Here is a 15,276-nt window from a genome sequence, read left to right on the forward strand (position 1 = left end):
GACAAATAATTAAAAAGTTGTAAAAAATATGTGAGAGTGCAGCTTTACAAAGGATTCGTTATAAATAAACACATTCTATGCGTTTTGTTGAAGGCGGTGGTAGATGAGTACGCTCATATAATACTGATAATAAACTTCAAAAATTACAAAACAGCCTATTTCAGGCCCAATTTCAGATGAAAGAATCAAAAATCAAACTGCTCTTACTTTATTGATCATGTGTTTTAAATATATTTAATTACAATCAGTATGTGAGCCAGTATGTGGCATTACTGTTAAAATGTTTACCAATGGCTCGATGAATGTATCCGACCCACAAATTACTTGATCATTTGATGATTCCATCAACCGTATTGTCTAAAGCTGCACTCTCCAATGTAATCCGTTTTGGCAACTGTTTTAATGACAAATTGTCTTGGGTATCAGTAATTTTTGGGGTTAATGTCTGAAAGCCAGTAATAAAAGACTGGTCACAACGGCCTTTCTGTGAGATTGCAGCTGTAATGGTGTTGCCTGATTCCGTATCTTTGAAACGTTTTCGCTTGCTGATTAAAAAAATGAAAATGAAATAACCGAAAATATTTTATACATAAAGTTATTACTCTTTATTTCATCTGAAATCGAACGTGCATAACCAATTTTACAATCTTTCAGACAAGAAATGCTTTTTCAAAAAGGGCCCAAACATACAATAAGGGGTCACAAATCAAAACGTCACAAAGTCACATGTTTGAGAAACTAATACCTTAAATAAAACGCTTATTTGTACATCTGATACCTTATTTATTCGATACGTCCAACGTCTTCTCTTCTTCAAAAATATATTAAACTCCCTAATGGTCCATAAATCTGTTGAACCCATTCAAATATAATAGCCAGAAACACAGAAGCTTTCCGAGTGGTTATATCCCATAATGCTAGGCGTAACAAAGCCTATTTCCGATGAGACAAAATGTAATGGTGACATGTCTAAGCCACAACAGATTTACGAGAAATTAAGCTTGCTTTCGGCCGTTCTCCTATTAGCCGCCTTTTGGGGGCAGTATTCCGTGAAATATCATTACAGATACGCCGTTTCGGAATATTTTTGGAGAGTTATTGAAGTCAGTCAAGTTTCCATCGTTTATATAATCATACCTCACACACGTATAGGGTCTTCTGTCTCATTAAGTTTCAAAATTCTTCTTGTACGTTACCTTTTTTGTGCCATCGAGGTATGTGTACACTGTACAAAGCTTGAATGGTATGTACGATATCACGAGGAAATGCTATTGAGCGAGAACCAGAGAACGTGGAAGTGGAATTGCGTAAACGATGAATAAACTTAAAACTGCAACTTTTACAAGTACCTGTAGCCTGTGGCCTCGCTGTGCTCGCTCCATTTTCCGTAGATCGCCAAAATTAACCCTAACATACAAATACTTTCTGTAATTGTTATGAACAAACAGAAAATGATGTCATGAATAAATAACAAATGATGACGTCATCCTTGCGGATATTACGTCACAATGTTAAAAAGCAAATGGCGTGTAGAGTATATTGTTTTTATTTTTATTCGTACTGGGTATCGTCTGAGTATGCATCGTACTTATAAACAGAATTAAAACGTTCGCATTAATCTGTGAATTTCCATGGTACTTCATTTCGGCAATATGCAAATAGCATTGCTTTTTGGTATTTAGCTCATTGCTAAAAGCTGGAAAAAAGCATGTGATAAAAAGAATCTCTCGCAAAAGGCTCGCCAATTAACATATTTCCTGGACTTGTTGAATTGTGTTATCTATGACTACTTGTGACAGATCCTTCATTCATTTCATTTTTTTATAACGCATTTTCCACGTGCAGCATTAAAAGGCATTTCTAATACTTAAACAGACAAAAAACGCTGACTCAACATACAAATGAATCCAGTGGCACACACAACATTTATATATTTTTTCAAAATGTATTGCGCCGTACCTCTTTTTATATTAGACCATAGAAATTAAAAGCAGACAAAAACCATACCTATATATATATGTAACCCATTGCTAACAACTCACAAATAATATTCATGTTAACATAATTATATTCACCAGCGGTCACCAGTTAAACCATTTCGATTCAACTAGGTTTTCAGACTTCAATTTTTATTTGAAATACTTGGCTTCGCCAATTCGCAAATTCTATAATTACAGGTGAACCTCGAGTGATGCACCAGTGAGGTGGGATGGGGTGCAATTTCAACTGAATTCATTGGAGTGAGTTAAAAAAAGGGATAATCTGCACAAATGATGAAAACATACCGTTAGTTAACACATAGATATCGTGAAGGCAGCCGGAAGCTGACTCTGATTCTGGGTAGAAACCAGTACTGGCGTTCATATGGACAGCCATGAACAGTACCCCTGTTGGGGATTGAACTAACAAGTTCTTGGGTGAGAGGTGGTCACCCTTGCACCCTCATACTGTAAGTACTATAAAGTGAACGTGTTCGTCATTTTCTCGTCATTACAAGAATGTTGGAATGATTAAAATATGTCGCACTGTTCTTTGTCTGTGGTGTAGTTATAGCCCTTCTGCTTCATTGAAAACATAGCTTAATGATTGATGAATACCGCTTAAGCGTTCACAGTGTTGCGCTTAATGTTAGAGTTGGACAGTTTCACAATAGAGACGATTTTTTCATATCGTTGGTGCACTTCAAACAAGCGATCACATCAAACAAAATTTTAACTCATTTCAACACTGAAAAAGGGCTGATTTTCAAATCAGCTTGTGCATACCCAATCCAAACGTCATTCTTCTATCATCCTGTTATTGATATAATACCAAAACGCAAAGGCCCCGTTTCAATAAAAGATTGTAACGCTTAATATCTTCAGAACGTTTACCGCATAATTTACGGATGTACAGCTGAGCACTCCGAGGCTGTGCATGGGTCTATACGATATACAGTATTTACTCAGAAGTTGAAATTGCTATACATGTTCAGTTTTAGTGAGTGTATATCGTAGGCAAAACTTATAAGAGTGTGTATTGAGCATGTTCGTCTGGTTTACGGCTAAATAATGACGAAACATTTTAAAAATAATAAAACCGTCTTATTTTTAAATCGCGCTTTTGGTGAATTGACATCTCTTAAATTAAAACATTAACGTTGCTTTAGTGAAAACAAGACGATTGGGTTTTACTATTATAGTTGGCAAGCATAATGTTCCTCCAGTCAGGCAGAAATCAATCTTTGTTCTCAAAATCCAATTAACGACTATTTATCAGACACGAAGATAGTTAAATACTTCTATACCGATACCGATTCGATTTCCAATCAGTATGAATTAATTCAGTTTGCTTCTATGGAATTGGCAAAATATCACTGGCCATGGACAAAAGTCATTCGTTAAAGATTTATGTATGCCCACGAGCTTTGATGACGTCACTGTGCGCACTTGTCGAAGAAAGAAATGTTCTAAAAGTGAATCACATCCCCCTTTGCAGAGGCGAAACAATACTTGTCAGATTCCTCATTTCAGACATGGATTTTTATTTGCATTAGAAACACATAAATATTTTAAGAAATTTACTCTTATATCTACAAATCCAGGGCTTTAAGATACCGACTCTCCTTTACATCGGATCACTACTACTAAGGAATTTTATTCGGAAGGTAAGTCCTAAATATGTTTTAAATATAATTGTGTTTTTATTTATTTATTTATTTATTTATTTATTTATTTATTTATTTATTTATTTATTTATTTATTTATTTATTTATTTATTATTTCTATTTATTATATATTTATCTATTTTACAGATGGTTTTTAGTTTATTTTATTTGAGGTAAATGTGATTTCATTTTGATCAATATAAACAGTTTCCAGTTAAATGTCGATTAGTTTCAAAAAAAATATCCGTACGTCAATCTTCTTTTGTCAATAACATTAAGCACCGTTTTTACCAAACTTAACTGGATGATTGGAAGAACAAATAATATTTTGTTGGTAAAATATTATGAAAAAGAAACCAGCCTTCAACTTCTCTTTCAACACTATATAATAAAATGGAATGATGTGTAACAAGGTGATCGCTTAGAGCTCATTTACCCTGTATTGTTTAACATATTGCCTTTGATAACGAAAATAAAACACAAATACTTTTGCCTCTCCTATAACTGACCAACTTCAAGAGATAAATCATTTATAGTGTAATCTTAAAACATCAAAATAAATTGCAACAAAACAGCTCATAGTGCATGATAGCGAATAACATTCCATTACCTATTTAGGGGGAGGGGGTAATTTTACACCAACTCTTAAATTTTGATATTTTTCGATGTGACGTTATAGCCGACGAAAAGACTTTTAAACGTTACGTTGCTTAAAATGCGTGTGTTTATGTTCATCTTTTAATTGTTGCATTTTCCACTTGCCACAGACACACATTTACAATGGTCAATACTCGTACATGGTCAGTGTCCATTGTCATTTAATATGTGTTGGAACGGGCAAATAAATATAATAAGGTCGACCCTGAAAAACATTTATTATGCGCATATAATTTATTACACGTTCATCGCTATCAATAGCCATACCAAATACTTACTATTATAATATATTTCAAATAATGTTGTCATTATCTTTATTTTCATTTTGTATACTACTAGTATTTTGTCCCAAAGCATACCCTGTAGATTTGGTAAATTATGTTGCTTGAAGACCGACTTTAATGATAACTTTCAAGGTCAACATCCTTGGAAAACGCAAGTGACATTGTACATTATTGGACCTCGACCTCGATATTGATATTTCAATCACGATTTTGATATAATTTTGTCCAAAAGCCCGGATGAGTACTCAAACGATCTAAATAAAAAAGAAATACGTTACTGGTCCGGCCAAGTTAACCAATTTGAAGCGAAAGCTCATTTTCCATAATCAGTTTTCTTCGTAAGCGTTTAACGTAATTTCCATCATCATCCGTTCTCTTTATCTTTTTCAAGAGTATTGAATGTGTTTTTTTCTAACGCTTGGTAATGACCATGTAACATGCCAACGTTTATTTTAATTCACGGTACAGATTTCAGGAGGTTACAGTCTTTCGAATCGCAATCGTCAAATTTACTTTTTTGACATGAAATGTTGAAAGAATTTATGCGCCGGGCTACAAAATGGGACATAAGGCACGGTTTAAAAAGTGTGAATAAAAAGACGATAAAAATAGCCTTTATCAACAGACAATTGTACGAACTGATTAAAGTAAAAAGGCATCAAGATACACAAAAACGTATGTCTTATACCGTTATTACAAACCTTGATCCATTAATGCATTTAATAACTTATCCCCAAACTCGTAGGCTACGGGTTTTAAAGCTTGCTTTATAAACCTTAGGTCCCGTTTCATCAAAGCTCAGAATTTTTCGATTTCCATATTTGAAAAAAAATCTGATTTTTATTAAATGGGCAAACTTGAAAATACAATGACAATTACATATAACAGTATGAACGATATAATGTAGGAACTATACGTAACCCAACCATGTAATAAGTATGGCCGTATGCTTGTCTTATCACCTCCATTTTGTTTATGTCAACATAATTAAGCTTTCAATTAAAATATTTTATGAAAATAACAGAGTCAGTGTGATTATTTTGCTTTAAAATTGTTTAAAAGAATAATTTCTTAGTTAGATTATTAACATCACAGTATATAAAGCATTTTTTGCATTACGAATGTTACGTGTCACACCAATTTCGTAGTAACGTTGTGCTCGCTAAATGTAGACTGCACTTTCGGTTTGATGGCATGTTCGTTATTGTGATAAATGCTCATTTTGAAAACAAATACCATATGACTTGTTATAATTACTTTGAATTCCTTCAACGAAAAAAATGCTCACAATTAAAATGTAACTAAACACATAATACCTTAAGTTTATAGTTGGCCAAAGGTCGAGGACAGGTCGTAGTGACCTTGAGCTGAAAATCCGATTTTGTTCAAAAGCTGAGGAATGCTTGTATCCAGGTACCCAAACATGGCATGCTGGTGAATTACAATTTTCTTCCATTAAGTGCTGTCTGATGCTTTGAGTCAAAATTAATCATGTTTTTATTAGGATATATTTATGAAAATTGAACGACATTAATGAAGATATTAATTTTCGGTACTGTGTAAATAGCAATAGGGCCGGACCTGGGATTAATTCACAATTGCAAACTTTATTTGTAAACATATAACTCGCTTTGAGGATTTCTATAGAAGAAAGTTAACGTATATATTGCTTCAAGCTGTCATTTATGCGTATTATAATCCGGATACATGGCGGTATATGTGATTTTGACGAGTTATTTACGTTTTATTTTGAGAATACAATTGTCAAATGAATTCGAACAATGTAGGTATGCCACTCGGTAGAAGTTTGTACTTAAAACGTGCGGTTTATGGGCATATAAGTGAGAATCTAAGAGCAAATATAAAATTTCAACGACAAAGACAATGTGTAGTCTCCCTTTACTACGTAATGTGACTTAATAACTCTGAAAGTAATGACTATGAGATTGAGGTTTTCATCCGAAAAATAGGAGTGCTATTTTCATATTGTTTTCCAATCAGATAGTTCGAATGTTATGCACAAGTCAATTGTAACCACGCCCCCACAGGTCCGGTTGTATACCTGGTATAGCCGGGAATTTTTTGGGAATTTTACCAGTAGTTCGTCCCCGCAGGGCGGTGGTTTTACCTGGGCTTGGCTGGACCGAAAGTCAAAGTCCCCGCTATTCCCCGGACCAGGGGCCGTGGTTGACTTGTGCATACCTTTTAACTAAATACTAAATACACACTGTCATAGTCTATGTCCTACACAATGTACTGCACACAATGTGTTTGTTAATGACTTGAATCAATTAACTCAATGCATAAAATCAATGAGTTCTAATAAAATGCTGTATTGTGTGCTACAATATTTTCGGCTGAAGAAGGTTGCATTTGTAATGTTACAGCAAAGGATAATACGGGATCATTTCATATGCAAGTCGAATTGCAAAACTAATAAAATAATAAATAATAAAAGTCGAAGGATAGTGCGCCGCGGAGAGAGCAGACTATGATTTGAAAACAGTGAACAATATCAAATTCATATTAACACTGTTAAAAACAGGCCATAATAAGCCATTGCGTGAGGACGTTTTGACTTTTTGTTGTAGGTATTGTAAGGCAGGGTCTTTTAGTAAACACATTTCTATTTTCTGCGCAGTAATCTATAATTACATTTTCCCTCGAATCGTCGCCAAGATAAATCAAAGATTCTTCGGCTTACTTTGAAATTCGCACTATTTTAAACCGCATAACACAAAAGGTCCCATTTTGTTACGCCGACACACTGATTCTTTTAACATATCATGTTTAAATAGTAGAAATAACGATACCTGATTTTGATTTGCGGTACTGAAGTATGTCGGCCTTGCGAGTTACACTTTATTGCACATTTTATCGTAAAGGGGACATATACCTTAAGCATTTTGAATATTACGCACGCAGACAGAAGTGCGCACGCAGACAGGAGTGCGCTATTGGAAGAATTCAACCATGAAAGAATCATGTTCAAGCATTCTTATCGTCATCATTCAGTGAAATTTCCACAAATGTTAACTTATAAAACGTTACATGTGTCGACATCTTAGCTTTTGATTTTCATTTTTATGTCCGAGGAAAAAATAAGTTTTTCAAGCCCGGGCATACTGGGGAAGGTCTAAGCTGTGCGCCTCTAGCAAACAGTTAGATACTCATATTTTGCTTAGGATCACCTGCACGGATATTGGTTTCAATGTGTCATTAGTAACATAAACTGCTATTTGTTATAATTTTGCTATCAAAAGTAAGTAGAACATAATAGGTAGACAATTATAACTTATTCAAAGAGGGTAATTATCAACTAAACCAATCACTAGCTGATCCAGGAAGGGGGGCGCACCCTGTGCACGCCTCCCCAAAACTCGTCCAAGTTTACTTTAATTTCAATATAGGAGAAAAAATAAATAAAAATACGCCCAAAATGCACCATTTCGGATGAGAAATTGTTATGTTTTTCTTGTGGTAGTACCCCCCCCCCCCCCCCCCCCCCCCAATCGGCGTAGGATAGAATTTCTACAAATGATAAATCACCGCAATCACACGAAAATGACAAATCACTAAAACCCATTAGCGTTAGTAATTGAATTTCAACACACACGCATTTCATGTTTAAATATTTGATGACGGTGTTTATGAAATGGTCGTGTTTCAGTGGTGTTAAAAGTAAGATTTATAGACACAAAAACAAAACCTTAAAAAGGAAGAACAGTTTTGAGAATAATATACATTTTGAGAAGTCTAGTCCCAAGTCTAACTGACTCCTACAGTTAACTGTTTTGTATACCTTCGATTGTTTTCTAATGTAAATGATAATATTAGTCATATATTTTGTCAACCTGATACTAGATGTATTTACATATATACCTTTCGTAAAATCGGATTATATTTTTAGTATCGAAGTTGAACTATGTTAAATAGAAACGCTTTACATTTTTATTATAGTATATTTTTAACATGCTCGAAATTAACAGAGCGCGGCGTGGTTACTGCTATGATAAGCGGACAAAATTCTTTATGGAACAAAGAGAATAATGTTTAATTCAAAAACGTGTGCCACAGCGTTTTTGACGTCAAAACGACATTTAACCAAACGTTTCCCTATCCATGTACGCTCCTCAATAGCGCAGTTTATCCGTTGCAGGTTCAAATACCCAGACACGTACAAGCTGTTGACAATATCATTCACTTCTTAAACTATTATAAATACTTGGTAGTCAATTCGTTCTATAGTCAATTCTCTAAGGTCGTGTTTCAATAAAGATCATAATGCAAAAGATCGTATATTTCCAGGCGTAACTTCGTTTTGGGCGCTAACTGCGTTTAAATAAAATATCTTAAGTATATTTTCGCATAAAATCTGCCTTTACCTGTACGGACTCTTAATGTAAGGTTTAGGACTGAAATATGTTTACAATTTTTGAACAACATGCATTTTTCTAATATTTATTTTTCAGAGTCAAACAAACAAAGAAACAAGAGTATAAAAACTACATCACGAGATATTTCAAGATACAGATAATATTCCTAAACGTTTGGACAAACAATAGTAAGGCGTCTATATAAGATGAATCGCTCAATGTACTTTAATATTAGGTGTGTTTTGTGTTTTTGCATCGTAAGTTCACAACTAGTGATATCAACTGGACATCCAATACAGATTGACAATAAAACGATGTTGGTAACACACTCAAATATAAATCAGAGTGACAGACACAAAGAATCGATCACAAATCCTGAAAAAGCCCACTCACCGGAAAACGCGATAAAATCAGAACGTCACCTATTGGACATTGATAAGCCGCTTATGTCATTGGCAAACAAAAGACCCGATAAAGAAAACCGATTAACTGGTGTCCAAAGTGTTTTCACCAATTACGTGAATTATATGAAGGCTTTGAAAGGAGCGCAACAGCCCAATGACATGAGGCCATATTTCAAAGATGCCAAAGACACAAAACATAATTCAAATGGCTTTCAGCGGAATCAAATGTCCTACCGGGCCAATCCTGTCATGTTTAAAAACACCATCTCAAATCCCATGACAGAACCTTTTAGCTGGGTACGATATCATAACAACAACCCGAAGATTCCATTAAATATCGCAAGCATGATTATTCAAAGCCACAATGGAAGAGAGGACCAAAATAGACAAAGCTATGCCATTGAAACGCACCACAGAGTGAAAAGAGGTTTTCGGTCTGCTGTTGCTGATAGAATAGCGCATGGGTTTGGTAAGAGAGGATCAATTCTAGACGTGGGTGTCAACAGGCTTCCACAGGTATGAGGACAAGTATCGATAAGTCCAATTATGGTATATTTACAGAAGCCTGCACGGCTCATTTATTGTCGTGGCCGATAAGACATATTAAGGATTACCTGATCATTCCTTGATCTATATTAAATGTTAAGAACATGGGTTAATTCAAAACTATCTTGTTAAATAAATTTAGATGACAAAGTTTTTTGTCATATTTTATATAATGCATTTATATTTATATAGTGTATATACTCTTCCATAGTATATTTATTCCCAAAAGTGCATTCAGAGTATTTAAACTTATGTACAAAAACGCTAATTTCATATAAGGTTTATATCGAGCGTTATCGATTCACATTGTAATTTAAATTTATAAATTATCGATTTACAGTGTAATACACGATAGTTTTAAATCGAGAGTTAACTATTCACACAGTAATTTCACGATGAGTTTAATTCAACCGGTATCGATAATCATTTTAATTCCACGATATGTTTAAATTATCGATTCGCATAGAATTTTCGAGATATGTTTAAAACAACTGTTATCGATATGCACTATGATATTACGATAGGTGTAAACTAGTATTGTTTAAATTGAGCGTTTTCGAGATTTTAGGATTGTTTTTTTATCGACCGTTATCGATACACACTATAATCCACGATATGTTTTAATCAGAATATTATAATGTAGATAGCTATGCATAATGAACGAAAAGAACAGCCCTGCGTTTATGAATGGTGTTTGCGGCTAATGTGCGAGTTGATCCACCGTTTGCAGTGTATGCATCAGGGAAACATAACAAAATGATCTGCTCACGTTAGCTAACGCGCCTTAAGTGAACTCAGGGCTTGTGTTTGAAAAAAACAAAACAACAAAAAACACTTTTATTGCGGTTTTGATGCCAACATGGCATCAAATCAGAGTGGTATTACCATTTGTATTTGCAAATTGAAAACAGGTGTGCTGATTCTATTGGTGTTCATTTCGAGCATGAAAATGACATTTCTGAACACAAGGTCTCAAGTCGATATTTGTATTTAACAGCCCGTTTAATTTGAGGTGCAGAAATTTGAAGTAAAAGGACATGCTTTCGTTTATAATCGAACTTATGAGTTCTTTTTCGATTTAATCATGATCAAACAATTTGATTTTACCATGATCAGATAAACTTATGTCGGCTCGACGGTCGCGAAAATACATGGACATGGAACAATATTATTTTGATATGTAAAACTAAATAATTATCACTTCCTTTGATTTAATTTTCGCATTAAAAGACCATTTTTTATTGTATTACAGGTACAGAGGCTACTAAATCTTAAATCCCTGGACGCAGAGGACGACGAGGATGATATTGGACTACTTTTCCATTTGTACCGGATGTACAAACGAAACATTCATCCAGCATTGAATGCCGAGTAAATTAAATATCATTAAATATATTTTTTTATATAAATATTTGCATAACACTTTAATACTGACACATAATTCCTGTATGTAAAAAGAAACTTATCTCTCTATCGAATATATGTATCTATTCATTAATTCATGTCCCTCTCTTTTATTACTTGAATCAATTTTAGTCTTTCAGCACTTTGACAAAGATAGCAGTTTATGCAGAACGAAAAATTCCTTTTTTATTTGTTAGGTATAAATGAATCCTTACACACATTCAAAATTTATTTTTTATATATTTTGATTTTTTTATTTGTTTTTTTTATGTTAATATTATGTTATAACAGATACACTTAAACCTAAACACAGGCAATATTGTAATCAACCGTATACAGTATTATTGTTGGCGACTTTTCCACAGGTACCAACACCGATTTACAAAATTTTGACAAAGAATGTAAAAGTGACTGATCAAAACCCTGATCCTTGTAAAGAATTGGTTCTGTAAGATACAAAACCCATAAACATATTAAACACCAACAACAAAAACAACAGTAATAACAGCATAACAGCACCAACAACCTCATACTACAGTCAAATGTTTTGATAATCATAAATATTGTGAAAAATGTGGCAATGATTTATATTCATCGTTTTGATACAACCTTCGCCGTAAATCTGCCCTCTGACATTCAGTTAAATGGAAGGTTTTTGCATTGGTTAGAAGTTGTTACATTATTGTTCCGTACTAACATAGTTGTTTTGAAATGTTACATAATGTTTGCTTTATTATCAGGTCCACATTTAACAGCGCACATGGACTAGAAAATGATTCGTTTCGACGACTTATTCAAAGACTGTTATCAGCCGCAAAAGGTAAGTTGCCATGGTGCGGGAGTTTCGACATACAACTTTCCAGCAATTGTTTTCTTAATATTTACCACTTCTCATCGATCGCATGCACATACAGTCGAACCCCGTTGGCTCGAACTCACAGGGACCGGCGAAAATACCTCGAGCCTCGAAAAATTCGAGCCAAGCGGGATTGTTAACCTTCAATATAAAGAAACCGGTCCCATGCATCTTGTTCGAGCCAATGAGGAATTCGAGTCAAGCGAGTTCGAGCCAACGGGATTCGACTGGATATACAACAAAACTGGAAGTATTTTGTAAGTAATCTGCGTTTTAAAGACCCTCTGCTCTGCGTTTCCCAATGCCCTTGTTCGACTATATCATTGCGATATTATATCTCTATGTCATCGACGTAAAAAGGGACCCGCTCAGGTCTTGGTAAAATGCACTTTTTTATATGACGAAATAAAGTATGGCAAATGGCATAGGAGTGTTAAAACTTGGATACTGACGGCTGGAACCCTTCAACAAATATTGATATATGCTCAAATATTGTCTTTGAAGTCCACGATTTTGAATAGTGTTAGCAACATGATTAAAATACATGCGTAAATGTTAAGTTATCCATTGTTTGTTTTTAGGCCTTGTTGGCATGAGGTTGTGTTGTCAGTTTTCGTTCAGATATTATTTCCTTGACTGAAGAGGCGTAGGCTCGCACCCCAAATTATAAACAGATTTTTGTTATACTACAAGTGCATTTTTGCAATTTCGGTATCAAAGGGTAGAATGATTATAATAATGATATTTTCAGATGCGTTACCGGGGGAATGGTTCCAACAGATAGGCGAGTCCCTCTAATAACGGCCAGCATGTTCGGTATGCAACCGAACACGCGGCTATTACTTAAAGAAATAATATTAGGCAGATGGCCTAGTTGTTTCCGAAAACCTCTTCTTTCAGCTACAGTGTAATCAGTGTGTGCATACCACGTGATAAATTGCGTCATAAATGCTACATCGGAAGACAACATTTTGCTTCGATTGAAGACTTTAAACGAAGATAACTTTCATATTTCTTCATCATTTTAAATGAAAAACAGCGCAGTCACATCGCTTACGGAGCCCCGCCATCGGTCTTTACCAGAGTTTGATTGAAAGTTTAGTTTCTTAAAACACTTCGATAAACCTTTTCACAATACGGCCGTCTGACGGAGCACTGTAAATTGTGATTTTGGAAACAGGTTTGTCGAAGTGCTTGAAGAAACAAATCACCTAATCAAACTCCGCTTATAAAGCGAAAGCGGGGCTCTTAAGGGGGCATAGACTGTCATTTGTTTCATTTGAAATGCTGTAGTGAAAGAAAAGTAATCTTTGATTTTAAGCTTCTTTCGAAGCAAAATGTTGCCTTCCGACTTTGCATTTATGACGTAATTTATCACGTGGTATACGCACACTGTATAGTGCCAATTTAATATCATCGTCTTTCTGCATTTCAGACGAGCAGTTCAGCGAGCTGCGTGGCGGTCCATATGCATAGAGAAAGCAAAGGACACGTGTTTACTTGAATCAAACTGAATACCTTTTCAAGATGCGAGACATATTCAAAGAAGTGCTAAGTGAGCGTAATAGTGCTTGACCCTTATTTGAAAATAACAGAACAATGTATAACAACACAGCAATTCGGAGAGCACGAGTGTGTTGCCTATAGTAACAAATCACACAAGGACATGCAATATACAGAGACAATTCAAATAGCCAAGCTTTTTTCATGCTCGGTGAAATATCATGTTCTCTGGTGTTATTTTCAATTTGATATTTTTACTGCTTAAATAAAAGTAACGAAACGTTTACGGTGCCGGGTTGAACATTTCTCAAATGACCTCACCAAAATGACTTCACGACGTTACATTTATTATGCTATTTTCTTATTCTTATTCGCACTTAATTTTCTGTACGTTAAAATTGTCGTTCATTTTGCATGAAATATTTGACCTTTCATGACCCCTTAGGTGGAGTTTCGCAAGAAAGACTTGGGTCATGCATATATTTAACACAAATTAAAAAAAAATCAATAATTTGCTTAATAAACGCGAAAATCATTTAACCGAATCGATATTATCAAAAACGAAAAAGTAACGAAAAGGGAAGTATGAATTTAAGGATTAGGAACGCTCGTCCGCGATTTTGCAAATTCAAGCGCTTATTGGTTTGCAAAATCGCGACCGAGCGTTTATACTGCATTGACGCACAAAACAAAAGTTTCAATCCATGAATAACGCCATTTATTATGTTTCTCTTAAATTATAGCATAACAGATCTTTCACGGATCAAATGCCAAAGCAAAGTGACGACATAAATCAGACAAAGCTGGACATTTAACATTGCATCTCGGTAAATGGTAAACATTATGTTGTGCTTTAATGCATTACTTTCTTCCAAGTCTGCTGCACGAGCCCTTCTTAAGCATTTTGATTTTATTTATTCTGTTCTGTTCTTCTATGATTCTACTGACTTAGAATAAAACCTCATTGGCTGACACATTGTCAAAACAAAATCTGATAAAGGGTGTGTGTATCAGATGAGTGGGCGGACCTTTATACACCCGAGTAAGTTGAAATTCATTATGGTTAAGTCTAGTACTAAATGATTGCCTATCTGCAATTTCATTGAATGAAAATGTAGTTATCTTCTAAAGTTGGTTAACAAACCAAAACACATGTGATGTTAACAGTTCGAAAAGTAAAAAAAAACGTATAGGGAAACTGTTATGCATTTTGCGAAAATAAATGTTAATTTACTTTGACCAGATATGACGAAAAGCTGAGAGATACGAAATCAGGTCGTTCTGATATATATATATATATATCTTCTGGAAATAAGCCGTAGATACAAATACACAGTTTGAGAGACCGGGGCCTGAAATGGTGTTTGCCGGCGAAAAGGCGGGCTTATGGACGATGCGGCAACTATAGGCCCGCAAAGCTAACGATGACGGCAAACATGCTGGTATGCTGGAGCTGTTCAATACTTTATTCTTAGAAAACACTTACATAACATAGTATAACCAGATAAAGTTTAGTGTTTATATCAGAATACAATAGGCAATATATCCACGCGTACACAATCAGTAAAAAAAAATATGCAAAAACATAGCCAATGGTCAA

General features: G+C 34.7%; 1 protein-coding gene across 1 annotated transcript; it reads left to right on the top strand.

The window, feature by feature from the left end:
- Positions 1 to 9,603: 9,603 nt before the first annotated feature.
- LOC128240198 (uncharacterized) lies at positions 9,604 to 13,827 on the top strand. The gene is made up of 4 exons (XM_052956715.1): positions 9,604 to 9,883; positions 11,166 to 11,284; positions 12,058 to 12,137; positions 13,609 to 13,827. The coding sequence occupies exons 1-4, from the start codon at positions 9,617 to 9,619 to the stop codon at positions 13,647 to 13,649; spliced, it is 507 nt and encodes a 168-aa protein (XP_052812675.1). The 5' UTR covers positions 9,604 to 9,616; the 3' UTR covers positions 13,650 to 13,827.
- The last annotated feature ends 1,449 nt before the right edge of the window (positions 13,828 to 15,276 follow it).

The sequence above is a fragment of the Mya arenaria genome, chromosome 7 (assembly GCF_026914265.1).
Source record: "Mya arenaria isolate MELC-2E11 chromosome 7, ASM2691426v1".
Taxonomy (NCBI): domain Eukaryota; kingdom Metazoa; phylum Mollusca; class Bivalvia; order Myida; family Myidae; genus Mya; species Mya arenaria.

Excerpts from the sequence above, each read along its gene's own strand:
- LOC128240198 (XM_052956715.1), top strand. The coding sequence starts at position 9,617 with ATGTTTAAAAACACCATCTCAAATCCCATGACAGAACCTTTTAGCTGG. Across the intron at positions 11,285-12,057 it reads CATCCAGCATTGAATGCCGA|GTCCACATTTAACAGCGCAC; the intron begins GTAAATTAAATA and ends CTTTATTATCAG. Across the intron at positions 12,138-13,608 it reads ACTGTTATCAGCCGCAAAAG|ACGAGCAGTTCAGCGAGCTG; the intron begins GTAAGTTGCCAT and ends TCTGCATTTCAG.